This window comes from Colossoma macropomum, unplaced genomic scaffold (genome assembly GCF_904425465.1).
Source record: "Colossoma macropomum unplaced genomic scaffold, Colossoma_macropomum, whole genome shotgun sequence".
Classification (NCBI taxonomy): domain Eukaryota; kingdom Metazoa; phylum Chordata; class Actinopteri; order Characiformes; family Serrasalmidae; genus Colossoma; species Colossoma macropomum.
The window spans coordinates 11,469,992-11,483,042 of record NW_023494799.1 but is presented as its reverse complement, the minus strand read 5'-3'; the positions used below and the strand labels follow the sequence as shown (position 1 = coordinate 11,483,042).

Here is a 13,051-nt window from a genome sequence, read left to right as displayed (position 1 = left end):
CATTCTTAGCACCACCAGGTGATGGGGTTCCGAGGTGGTTCTCAATCCAGTCCCAGCCATTCTCGCAATGTGAGCGGATCTGTTCCAGCACATGTAGCACTCTCATCTCACGTCGTGCTTGACCTTCATCAGGCTGTGAGTACACAATGTTGTGCAGAGCCGCACTAGCTCGTGATCGAGCCTCACGGCTGCAGCCTGCGGCTCCAGTGGTCTCTCCGGAGCCTCCGTCATGCAGTATTTGCACCAACAAGGGGACACAGCCTGATTTGCGCATTGCAATACAGCTTTCCTGTGAGCTGGACATAGCTAACAAGGTGCGGGACATCTCTTCCCGATCTCTGGAGGCCAGCATAGACAGCAGCCAGAACACCATCTCCACCTAAAATGTAGATGCCAGCATATTCAGTGCCACATCCTGAACACTGCACTTTTCTTTGACTGATAGAGCTATAAATCACATTCTCAGCTGTATTGCTTACAGTCATCAAAGCATAAACACCACTCCATTACAATGGCCATCTTACACTGAAAAAAGTAATGCCAAGAATTTAAATTCAAATGTGTACACCATTTCCACATGAACAAAATCTATTTCATTAACATAATTACTAACAAACGTAAATTAACCAAAAGACAAATTTGTGTTGATTCTATGTTATTCATGTTGAAAAATGTACACATTTGAATCAAGTAAATTCAATGCATCATTTTTTCAGTGTGCACTGTAAAGGTTGACATTGCCTACTGCCTGGTGTAATTCACATTTTGATCACTAAAAATGCAGTGCCTCTGGCACGAGTGGCTGCATGTCTTGGAGATTTTTTTTACTTCTTCCATTTTAACAAAACACCACAAATATCCACCATTATCCACCAGTTCAAAGTTGACAGAAGAAAAATGTATTTGGCTGCAGTATGATTTTGAGAAAGAAGTGATGTTAAGTTGAGGATCTTGTCAGGCTCATTATTTACTGGGTGTAACTTGTACAGAAAACATAATATTTAAAAGCACAGCCATAGCTTTAACAATTCAAAAGTGTGGCCCTGGTTTGACTGGTGTAATAAAACAAATGGAAGCAACACCTGGCTGGTTTTTGGTACTAAAGCATGCTTGTTAATTGTAAATGCAAAATACATACAGTAAACATGTTTTTACATTCTGGCCACAAATACTTTTTGCCATTGGTTTGGCCTGAGTGGGGCAGTAGCATCACCAGGGATCAAACTCGCGATCTCCTGATGATAGGGCCAACGTTTAGATGGTTGGGCCACTCAGGAGCCCCTGCATTTTTTTTCTATATCTGTCTGCCTCTGGTACATTGATTGTTAATGCTATGATTGTTTTGACTTGATGCCAACAACTCACTACAGGTTTTGTTTCTAACTCTTTAAACTTTTTTTTAATTATAATTCACAGCAACAAACTGTGTAATCATCTCTTAATTTCTTAAGTCACTGAACTTTTTTTATAACTGACACATAACATGAGACATTGCTGTCTTACCTTGCTCCCTGCTTCTCCAGGGGCCTCCATCATAGAGCTAGTGGAAGCTCCATTGTCCAGCTCAGGGTTGGACACTTTGGAGAGGCAGTCAACACTCTGTAAAAAGAGAAAGGTACAAGCATGCATGTGCTACTGCTTAGCCTTCAACACTTATGTGGTAGAGAAAATAATGTTTAACAGTGCATTACAGTTAAAAAGTGTGAGGCAAAAACATCTGATAATTTAATTTGTTTTCATGTAATACAATATAAAACAAACAATAAAAATTGCTGTTGCATTCTGCATTCTACAGTCCCTTTGTAAGGCAGTGCTCCAGCTGTATCGTTTGCATTTGGCAGCCCACTTGGCTGCACAGCAAATCCTCCAACAGCCAAAGCAGTAAATTCATCCTTTCATCCCCAAGCCCATCGCTATGGCAACCTTTGGTGCCATGGGTAGGCATGTGATCTCTTGAGGTCTACCCAGACAAGCGTGGGCTACACACAAGCTGCCTCCAGTATCTTTAAAATAAAAGTATATGTCTAATGGACGTAACGAAATCTATTGCTGTAAGATTTAAACTGATGACAAACAGTGCTGTCTGTACATTTTCACCAGCAGCAAAAACCTGACTGCAGTTCAAAATTGAACAATTCATGCAACTCTGGCCAGGTAAAGGTACTGAATGTAAAAAGGTGAACATAAAAAATAATATATACTATTTATTTTAATAATGTCTAATGGAGTCATTACTAGTCTCATCTAGTCTCATAAGGTGCTCTATACTGAAAAAATAATGCACTGGAAGCTTTGAATATGCTCAATTCAAATGTGTACAGTTTTCCACATTAATAAAATACGTTACATCACCACAATTAATGCCAAATACAAATAAATAAGACACAATTGTGTTGATGTAATGCGTTTCATTCAAGTGAACATTGTACACTCATTTGAATCAAACAAATTCAATGGATCACTTTTTTCAGTATAGTAAACAGATGACTGGGCTGGCATGGGGCGCTCACAGTGAGGCATGTTTCTAAATGCCAGCTTCACAGTGGGCCAGCCAGACAGAGCTTAAGCAGCCAATAAGAGAGCACTGTGAGAGGGCATGCCTAGCAACATTCACTGACAGCTTTAGCTGCCAGAGAGCAGTGCAAGGTGAGATGGCGTGGGGCTCTAGCTGTGTAATCTGGTGAATGGCACTAAATCTTTAAGCTGTCAAAAAAACAAAATATCCTAACAATTATATTTCAGTTTGCTTGTTATTTGCAGATGTGGCCTATATTTATTAAACTGTAAATTATGTACTGATGCAACTAACTACAAAGATATAGTATGTGAACTACAGTATTTCATTCGTAAATGAAAACAAAGCTACAAAAACACTGTTTTGAATTTACAGTTTTTGTGATGCCACAAAAACCAAGACATCTTCAGGCAGGGCAGCCAATCAGAACTGAGCTCATTTACATATATAATTTTTAAAAGCATAGTAAGTTTCAAGGGAAAAAAAGAGGTTAGAACCCAACTCAACCACTAAAACCTAGTTTCAGCAAGATTACAGTTGTGTTGCTGGGGTTTTTATACAGATGAGCGACAATCTGTAACTTTACAAATACAAGGTGAACCAACATGGATGGATGGGGGTAAAGGGGGCTGTTAAATTGTGCAGCAACAGATGGGCTACAGTTACAAAGTGGACCTATATAGTGAGTGTACCTGATTAAATGGTTTCTGAGTGAGTATTTCACATGGTGTTTCTACTATTTGTACACCTCCTGTAAAATGCACTTCAATCTATCCCTTCACCCAACCAATCATGGGTGATTTCTAGCATGCAAGTTTATTCTGCAATGTTCTTCACTTCCCATGTAATGATTTATGACAGCAGAGCCTCAATATTTCAAAGTATCTATTAAACATTCAGCAATAGATGCTGGCTGGCAAGAGAGAGAATGATGTCATATAAAGATCAAGAAAGGTATGACAAACTGCAGGGAAACATTTATGCGTTCAGTAAATCTTATTCATCAAAATATCAATGACATTTTGATACATGATAGTGTTTTAAGGAGTGGCGCAACAGATAAACTGACAGTCATCTACTAATTTATTTCAATAAAATTACATCAGTAATATTTTTCTGGTTTATTTACATTACAGGATTCTATTCAATTAGGGACTGATGTATTATAAATGTATGATGTGTTTGTACTGTTTGCAAAGCTTGGCAAGTGTTATTTGATGTGACAGTGCGCTGATTCTATTTCTTCGTTCTGGTTCTCTGTATCAGTTTGACAGTGTCAACAGTACAAGAACAAAACATCAAAGGATTTAGGCCTTATCTTTTGACACAATGCACCCCAAGGTATGACAAATGTCTCTAATTTCTGAAATGGAAGGTTGTATAAAAATCTGTTATCTTTTCTATGAAACCTGCAGATTCAGGACTGGCTGGAAAAGAGCTTGTCTCCAATATGTAAGAAAATAAAAATTAGGAAGTTATCAGTTTTAACAGCTGACATATACTGTCTTTCACAAAGTAAAAACTGAAATTCAGACCTTTAAACACCTATGTACCATAGGCAGAAACTGACAGCAAAAAAGAACCAAGTGGGCTGTTTGACTTGAAAAACATGTTGACATTAATTGGAACTCTATTTAATGAATGGTAATGTGGTCTTGATTTTATACCTCCATTTATTTTTTGAGTGCACGTACCTTTGAGCTATTATCAAAATAAATGTGCTAAAGTACATGTGCTAGGTCATAATATTGCATGACTGGATAGGAGAGTTCTTGGACTTACCTGACTCTCTGACTGAGTGTTCTTCTCCTGTGGGCCACGAGAACCCTGAGCCTCCTGCAGCTCTTTCTCCAACTGCTCCAGACGAGCTACGCGTATCTGCAGAAAGACATAGTGAATATTCATATACCAGACTAAACAACAGGATAATGCTATTGGAACTCTTAGAACTCACGGCTTTTTCAAATTATATCAAAAGCATGTTGTAATGTACATGAATTATTTTTTTAAACTCATCACTCACTAAAACAAATGGAGACATTCTGTCAAAACAGCATATTCTAAATTCTTTAATCAAACCCACATTTATCTTCATAAGTGTAAGTGGAGATCCTCTACTATTCAAAAGTTTAGAATCAATCACCACACTTAAAATTATGTTTTCCCTGCAAGTTATAAAGTTTGCTAAGATATTCATTAAGTATGTTCTTACCATTTAGAACAACCAATATACTATGCAGGAGATGACATTACCAGTTATCTATGAATTTATTTAGCAGTGGTGTGCACTATTCTTTACCTGCGTTCTCTGGACCATTTCATCACTGGTACCAAAACGTTCCTCCATGACTGAACGCAGCTGCTGGGCCTCAAATTCTAACTGCTGGCGAATAAGGTCCATTTGTATGGAGAACTGAGAAATTCAGAGGGGACATTTGTGTTAGAAGTCATGCTGCTGCACAGATCCTTCACAAACATGCTGCACACCAGGTATACTGTTTTGAGAGTGCTGCAAATTATGCTTCTACAAAATCTGGCCCTACATAAAATTTAAATTGTGTGTATTTCTACACAACTCAACGGCATCACATTGTGCACATTTGGGTTGTGCAGCAGTCATTTGTCAAAAAAGCTGTGAAACTAGGTGACCTCATTTCGAGATACACCTACACACGGGCGTGTGTTCCACAAAACCATTAATGCTAGGAAAATCTGGGTGATAGTACAGCAGCTTCTCTTACTGTGTCAATGCGGGGCAGCTCTGCCAGCCTCTGTGAAAGTCCCTGCAGCTGAGAATAATACCAATGGCGCTCTCTCTCCTCTTTTTCTATTTCGCTCAGCAGCATTGTCCTACAAAAAATCCACAAGGTTACCCAAATTAAGACTGCATGATAGATTGTTCCTTAATTGTAACTGAGATATTTGGCCTTTGCAAACACTGATATCACAGAAGGTTCGATATGCAAATAGCACAACAGTAAATCACTAAATTATTTATTGCATGTGAGCATGTGAGCGACCTCAGCTGCCTGCGGGTGCCTGAATCGAGGCGTTCACATGATCTGATATATGTCTGGTGAAAATCATGCATCTTTCTTAAACAAGGCTTGAAGTGTATGTTGTGCATTAAAAACAAACTGATGAAAATTTAGGGTTCATTGATGTGTTTTCAACATACAGCAATACATTTAGAAATATGTAGCAAAAGAACATACAGCGCTGTGCAAAAATCTTAGGCACCTAAGTGAAGTGTTTAAAACTGTTTATCTGGACACTGAGTCTGCTTTTGCTCACTACATAACTTTTGAATAAATGCAAAGATGTGTGCAGTAAAAAGGAACAAGATTTTTTTGGTATTCAAAAAGTAAATGATATGAGCTTGTTAGAAGAACGAATTTTGGTTCCAGATCTTCCCTGCTATTGTATAGAGTTATTAAATTTTACCAGAACACCTGATTTAATTTATTAAAGCACTGATTTCCCAGAGCAGGTACTGGATGATAACGACTAATAATAATGGGCTTCCTCTAAGAGAGATTTGAAAATGGTTAAACAAGCACATACAAAACTACTTATGAACTGTGTTCCAAAAGGCAAGCTGCACTGAAGGAGGAAGGATACCAACGCCACTTTGTCACGTCAATGGAAAGTAGTCAACACACAAAAATGAAAACCTGGACCACAGCCTAGCTTTTGGGAAGCAGCATTGTATTAGTATTATTCATATTTTTTCTAATATTAGTGTTTTTCTGAACAAATAAACACTTACTGACCAGCTAAACAGCTTTTTAAATGTACAGTATGTAGCGATATAATCTTCTGTCCATATGGTGCAGCCTAATCTGAATGATGGATCAAAGTAATTATTAAAAATACCTCTAGCAGTGGGTTAAGCAATTTCAAACAGCCACTACATCATTCCATGCCCTTGTGCAAAGGAAACTGGGCTATTAATAGAACAACAAAATTATCATTCTGGATCTCACCTCTCCTTGCAGAGTTCCTCTAGATGCTGGGCAGTGACACGACCCTCTCCCATCATGGCTTGGTGGACATGTCCAGGGTGTACGGCTGTGCCCTCTCCAGACACAGAGGAGCTCTGTCGGGATGATAAGCAGACAGGGCTCCTTGCTCTGCTGATGCTGGCTGGAGGCAAAGCCGTCCTGTCCTCCACATCGCCTGCTTGACTGCCCATGGTCTCAGGAAATGCACGCAGGTTGTGAGGCTGATACTTGAGCTCGTAATAGTTGGTCAAGTCCATGTGCAACTCTGATCATAGGTTTTAAACAGTTTTAGATTCCAAATGACGTGTGTAGACAATTATTCAAAACACAATGAAATTATTAAAACAAAATATTTTATATGTTTTTTTATATTGTATATATGTTTTTTTAAATCACATTAGCAGATCAAGCTGTCATTTTAAAGATGTCAATTTTTTTACGAAAGTGATACTATGAATGTTGTCAAGAACTGCATAAATAGAATTTTCTGTTACCTTTGAGCTGGTCAAGCACATCAGTTCTCCCCGAAGAGGCGAGAGTGCAGGCCTCTTGCTCCAGTTTACTCTGCAGCTGCTTTAGGACCTCCTAAAAAAGGCAGAAAATTGTTAACTGATCACATGCAGCAGTCAGAAGCATACTGATCAAAACAATCACCAGCATAGAAAAGGTTGAGAATAATCCTGATCGTCAAAAAATGAAAATACATGGAAAATGTAGAAACATTCCAGAGAATGAGATGACATCCTCACTCTAACTCTCCGAATATGTGATATTCACTGTGTTCCAGCCCTTTTGAGGACAGAATCAACTCACGTTCATGATAAAAGCTTAGGAGAGATTATCCAGCTGTACTCAGCATCAGCATCTGGGCACGTGTCATGGAGGACTGGATACCCGTGCCAACCAAGTATCACCTATAAGCCCAATATAACTAACTTCCGGTTTTAGGTCTCAAAAGAGTTTTGTTTTTAAAAATGACATCAAAGGGGTCTGCTATGCCTTGTAGTTGTAGTTGTAAGGGTATGAACATGGGTTTGTATGGAGCAACAGTCAGTATTTCTGTATATTTTTAAAATGGTGGCCATGATGAAGGGCCTAGTTGTACTGTAAGCTTTTGCGGCTGCAATAAAAGCTAGCTTTACGCTTATAACAAAGAACCTCTGCCTTTCATTATATCTTAGACTCCTCTGCCAGCCAGGTCTCCTAATAACTCAGCTATATTATATGTATATCAGTCTGCTTCAGCAATAAATCCCAGACTGGAAGGAGAATGTGGTCTCCTCTATTCTAACAGCTAGGATGGCACAGTTTTAGAATTGCAATTACACTGCTCAATGTACCTTAGTGATTTTTTGCATATTTTTAATCTAAAGTGCTGATGTTTTGACCATGTTTGCTCCATGGACTATGAGTGCTCCAAGTCTGCATTTTAAAACCAGCGCACAAACTTGTTTTGGACCTTAGAATTAGTGTGATGATTTCACTGTGAGGTCTAAACGCTAAGTACTCTGGAAGCCTGGAATCATAATGAGCTCTTTACAGGTTTTCTTCTCTGCGAAGGATTTATGCCTCCAAGCACAGCTCAGGGCGGATCTGAATGACAGAACTGGCTCGGATAAGCAGGATCCACTTGATTAATGTCTCAGAGCAGACCTTTTAGCAGATTTCTACACAAGAAATTGAGAGAGATAAGAGTCAACTAAACCGCCTCACTGTTTTGTCTATAGTATAAGTACTACACTATTAAAAATCTGGAACCTTTATTCTTGTATGGCAGGTAATATAATGGTGTGAGATTAAAGATGTCAACAGTCTGATACCCTGTAATGGTATTGGTCTGATAGTGGCAGAAAATGCTGGAGCAGATATTGGAAGAAAAAAGAGTGAATGTGGTCTAATCGCTTAACAAACCTAGCCCAGAATATCAGAAAATTAGTTCTGGGCAACATAATGTAAAGCAAAGCCACACTAGCTAGGTTTATACTATATTTACAACATTTTCTCTGTAAGTGATATTTTTTTGTGAAAGACTAAGACTTGTTTGAATAAACAAAAACGAAGTTGAAGTCATTTCTTTACGCAGGGTGTATGTTGGTACTTTTTGCTGGCCACCTTAAGGAAAGTGCTTCCATTAAATAGCTCATTTTAAAGCTTAGTATAGTTTTTAAAGAAGAAAAATCTGATCGGTATTGGTGTCAGCCAATACTCAAGGTTTCAATACACACACAAACATTTTCTGAGCCACTCTTCCTCCTGGGTCATGGGGGTGCTAGAGCCTATCCCAGTGCTCATTGGGCAGAAAGCAGGAAATGCCCTGGACAGGTCGCCAGTCCATCACAGGGCAGACAGACAGTCATACACATTCTCACACCTAGGGCCAATTTAGCATCTCTAATTCGCCTACATATCTTTGGACTGAGGGAGGGAACCCAAGCAGACACAGGGAGAATAGGCAAACTCCACACAGAATGGACCCTGGAATCAAACCCAGGCCCTTCTTGCTGTGTGGCAACAGCGCTACCCACTGCACCTCTGTGCTGCCAAGGTTTCAGTATCATACTGTAAAAGAAAAAGTGATATTGTGCCATCTAAGTGAGACGTATATAAGCAAAACTGAAACAAATCTCTTACTGGAATTCACAGTAAAGCTTTATGAAATTGATGCTAACTCAAACATGCAGCACATCGCCCATAAAAAGCCTAATGCATTTCAAAACTTATCCATAATAAGCTCTGTAGCTTGCATCATGTAATGGTTTCCTTTCTTCTTCCACACAATCCATCCTTCCCTGCTTGCCACTGCACAGCAGCACAGACATTTCAATATAAAAGCTGTTCTGTGATTTAAGACTGGCTCTAAGCGCAGGCATCATTCAGACTGTGAGTACTGGCCACTGCCCATTAGTGTCTCCAGACATTTTGTGGAAAGTGGGTCACTGCTGAAGCGAATGCACGCAATGGTGACTTTCTACTTGCCAGACAGAGCAAAAGTGGAGAGCTGATTGTCTTTTGAGATCAGAAAGAACACAGTCTAATAAAATATGAAATTTGTTTTGTACAGTCTTCTGTCAATAAATGGTCACAATCCTTATAATACTGTGCTGTATCAGAGATTATACTTCTGTTGTGGTGGGTAGTATGAATTTCTAGTCATACTAAGGGCTTTCTGGGAATAAATACTCTTTCTGTCAAAATAATTTTTGAGAACACCTAGATTTTTAAAAGCTGGCTTGACGGGTGTCCATCTGCAAGTTCTGGTGACTTCTTGGTCCTTATAGAAACAGATTTTCTGTAAACTCAAACATTAATCAGACATAAACAATCAGCATTCTTCAAGTCTGAATAATCAAAAGCAGATCTATTTGGGCTTTTTATTGATACAATAGTTCAAACAGTAGTTAGTATTGGTTTAATGAACTATTAACGCTATTCTTATACATTTCCATATAAATATATGCAAATTATTCTTTTGCCCATTATGGAGTGTAAAGCGTTCCATCGGACTTAAATTCTGATTATAAATGAACTCCTAGTCCATCACAGTAGCACTTTTGTAAAGTTCATTGTAAATATCTGCTTCAGCCCTGTACATGTTTTCATGACGACAGTACTGTTAGTCGGAGGCTGGTAGCTACCACCTGACCTGACCAAAAAAACCTAGGGGAATCACTGAATTTAATATATTAAAGACTGTTGTTTTTTGCTTTTAACAATGGTTTTGGAAAAGAAAACTGTAATATTATTATTTCGGCAAAACCTATCCCTAATATCAAATAACATCAAGCTTTAGTATGTAACAAGGGGTTAACAAAATTTGGAAGTATTTTTCTTACATATAAGTGAGAAAATTCAAACTTCAAAGGAAGGCAAGGTGGTGATGGGCAGGATGTATCTGATCTATGGACCTCCTCTGAAGCCCAACCTCACCTTCATGTCGGAGGTCTCATTCTCCAGCTTGGACAGGTGGTGCGAGTTGTCCTCCAGCTCACGGCGCAGGTGGGAGTTCTCCTTGCGGAGATCTTCCACCTGCCGCACCAGCTGGTCATAGGAGGCCACCGAGTTCGACATCATTACAAGATCGGGTCCCTGGAATAGACAGAGAGCGTTTGTCAAAAAAAGTCTCAAAACCTACAACAAAACATCACAGAAGATCTTCTGACCAATCCCCCCCCCCCACAGTTATCTTTCTGCATATATTACTCTTAAGATACCGGGATTTTGACTTTTATAGCAGTGTTGCAGTACCACAACCTAAATAATACTAAAACAGATTTTAAAAAATTGTCATCATCTGAACCTCCTGAGACTAAATGTTTCTTCTTTCAATATATCATGCCCATTCAACATGTTCTGAAGAAAAGATAAAAAATGAGATGAAATATAGCCAGTAATATATATATATATAACAATAAAAACAAATCTAAAATGATTATCATTTTGATTGTTTCTAGAAGCATAAAGTCAAATATATTACTCAATAAAACTCTTTAAAATATGAAAATCAACCTGCCTTGGCCTATTCAAGTCAAATTAGCATGTACAAACTGATGAATTTAAAGGCAGAAAACAGTGTCAGTGTAGTGTTACCTTATATAAATAAAGAACTGAAATCATGTGAAAGTGCTAAGTTTACCCCATTGTAGTACTGAAAAAGAACTTAACTTACATTTAAAACATTGTGCAACACCAATCTAAAGCACATTTCATGTTCACTGACCTTCTGTTTCACTTTAGACTGCCCTACACTGTTTTTAAAGTAAAGGCACTAGGAGAAATAAAACGTACACAATGGCATATACTTGGGTAATAATATGCTCTGTTATACTTTGACTTACGCACTTGAATTATGCCCCCATGGCTAGCATGGAGGCAGAAAGCACAAAGAGACGTAATCATCTGTCAAATTCAGTTCATATCTGTTTTCGTTAATGTTTTCACTCGGCCAAGCCTGAATACACATCCTGTGCAGCCATTCAGTTTGACCATCGGTCTAGAGAGCACACTGACAAAAACAGGGATTCCACAACGGCAAGTCTATAATAGTGAGTCCTTAATGACCACGTTACATTAGGAGCTGTTATTCATATCATATTACACTTTTAAGCAGTACAGACGGAACAACAGATCCATTTAGGGTCAAACTGAATGCCAACTTCCCTACTCCATGCTTTGTCTTGGATTCAGACTCTCCATAGTCTTGTTTGCAGCCACAGCAGCTAAACTACTTATAGAGCATAACAACACACTGTAGCCTGAACAGTCTTTATAGAAACTGTATTTCAATCTATATGAAATACACAAAAACAGGTGCAAAATGTAGGTAAGCTCATGATTGAAAAGGAAGAAAATCAATCAAGATTTCAATTCATGGCAACACTTAGGAAGTTTACATCTGCAGAGCAATGATGCAAACTGAAATATCAACACTGTCTCACAGCATTAGTGAAACAGTCAGAATTAGAGCAATCTATGCATTTCACTTGACAGATTTCTATTATTATGATCAGACTCATCTTCCTGATTGCTGGCAGCAGTGCCATTATCCCTTTCCTACTGTTTCTCCTCCATTTCTATTGTGTACACCTCTCAGGAATTTGTGAGCTGGCTTGTAATGTTTTGTAAGAGAGACAAAAATGCAGGAAGCGGTCCTGGTGTAAATCTCTCACCACACATATCAATTGGATTACGATTATTTAGCAAATTATGCAGTGCAACTACGTCTCACCTACTGATTTTTAATACACTGAAAACACAAAGGTGACCAGAGGAACTATTCGAGGAACTATTCGTCAGAAAATTAGCTAATACTGGACTGAATATTATTATAACTGATTATAATCAAGTCTAAAACTCAGATCAATTCATCATGATGCATCATGCATACATTGTTACATGCATGTCCACCATTTTTTCTCTTTTCTTTGTCTCTGCTCTCTGTTGTTACACTGTGTGCTCTTTCCTGATGCAGAAATCCACATTAGTAAAGCAGGCTTTGTTGTGCACTGCTGTCTTTCAGCAGTGCTGCTGTGGGGGAGGTGGGCTTCAGCTTCAGACATCTAAGCCATTTGTGTGAAGGCTTGCACAAACCGTGCAGGGGGAGTGTCTGCAGTAAAGCAGCTCCACAGAGGTCATACAGTGAACCTCCGTGTTCGGGATGCTGGCAATGGCAGTGCGGCAAAGAAGCCTCAGGCTGGAATTCAATGAAAATTAATTCAGACAAAGCTTCTCACACTGCCTGTGCTAAATGCTGGTCCTGGGATAAAACAGTAGAATTTTCATGGCCTGTTAAATAAACTCAATAAATTTCCTTTGCATAATTTATAGACCTAACATGCCAAAGAAGTCACTGAGGAAAACTGACACCAACACTTCCCTCCTCTCTTAGTAGAGTCTTCACAAGCAACGCAATTTTAATAAATTTTAATCACTATTTATTTCCCAACAATGCTGTCTTTTGATGAAATTCAATATCATAATATTTTCTAAATATATTGTGGTACCATGGTATGAGATAATATTGTCTGCACTAATA

At 38.6% G+C, this 13,051-nt stretch overlaps 1 protein-coding gene across 1 annotated transcript in view; it reads right to left on the bottom strand.

The window, feature by feature from the left end:
- apc2 (APC regulator of WNT signaling pathway 2) overlaps nt 1–13,051 on the bottom strand; it is a 34,428-nt gene that overhangs the window by 9,791 nt on the left and 11,586 nt on the right. Inside the window, exons 2-9 of the mRNA XM_036586421.1 lie at nt 10,447–10,605; nt 7,014–7,104; nt 6,502–6,784; nt 5,257–5,365; nt 4,815–4,928; nt 4,298–4,393; nt 1,504–1,599; nt 1–379 (exon numbers count right to left, since the gene is read on the bottom strand). Of these exons, the coding sequence (XP_036442314.1) occupies nt 1–379; nt 1,504–1,599; nt 4,298–4,393; nt 4,815–4,928; nt 5,257–5,365; nt 6,502–6,784; nt 7,014–7,104; nt 10,447–10,590 (1,312 nt within the window). The 5' untranslated portion in view covers nt 10,591–10,605. The remainder of the gene's footprint in view (nt 380–1,503; nt 1,600–4,297; nt 4,394–4,814; nt 4,929–5,256; nt 5,366–6,501; nt 6,785–7,013; nt 7,105–10,446; nt 10,606–13,051) is intronic.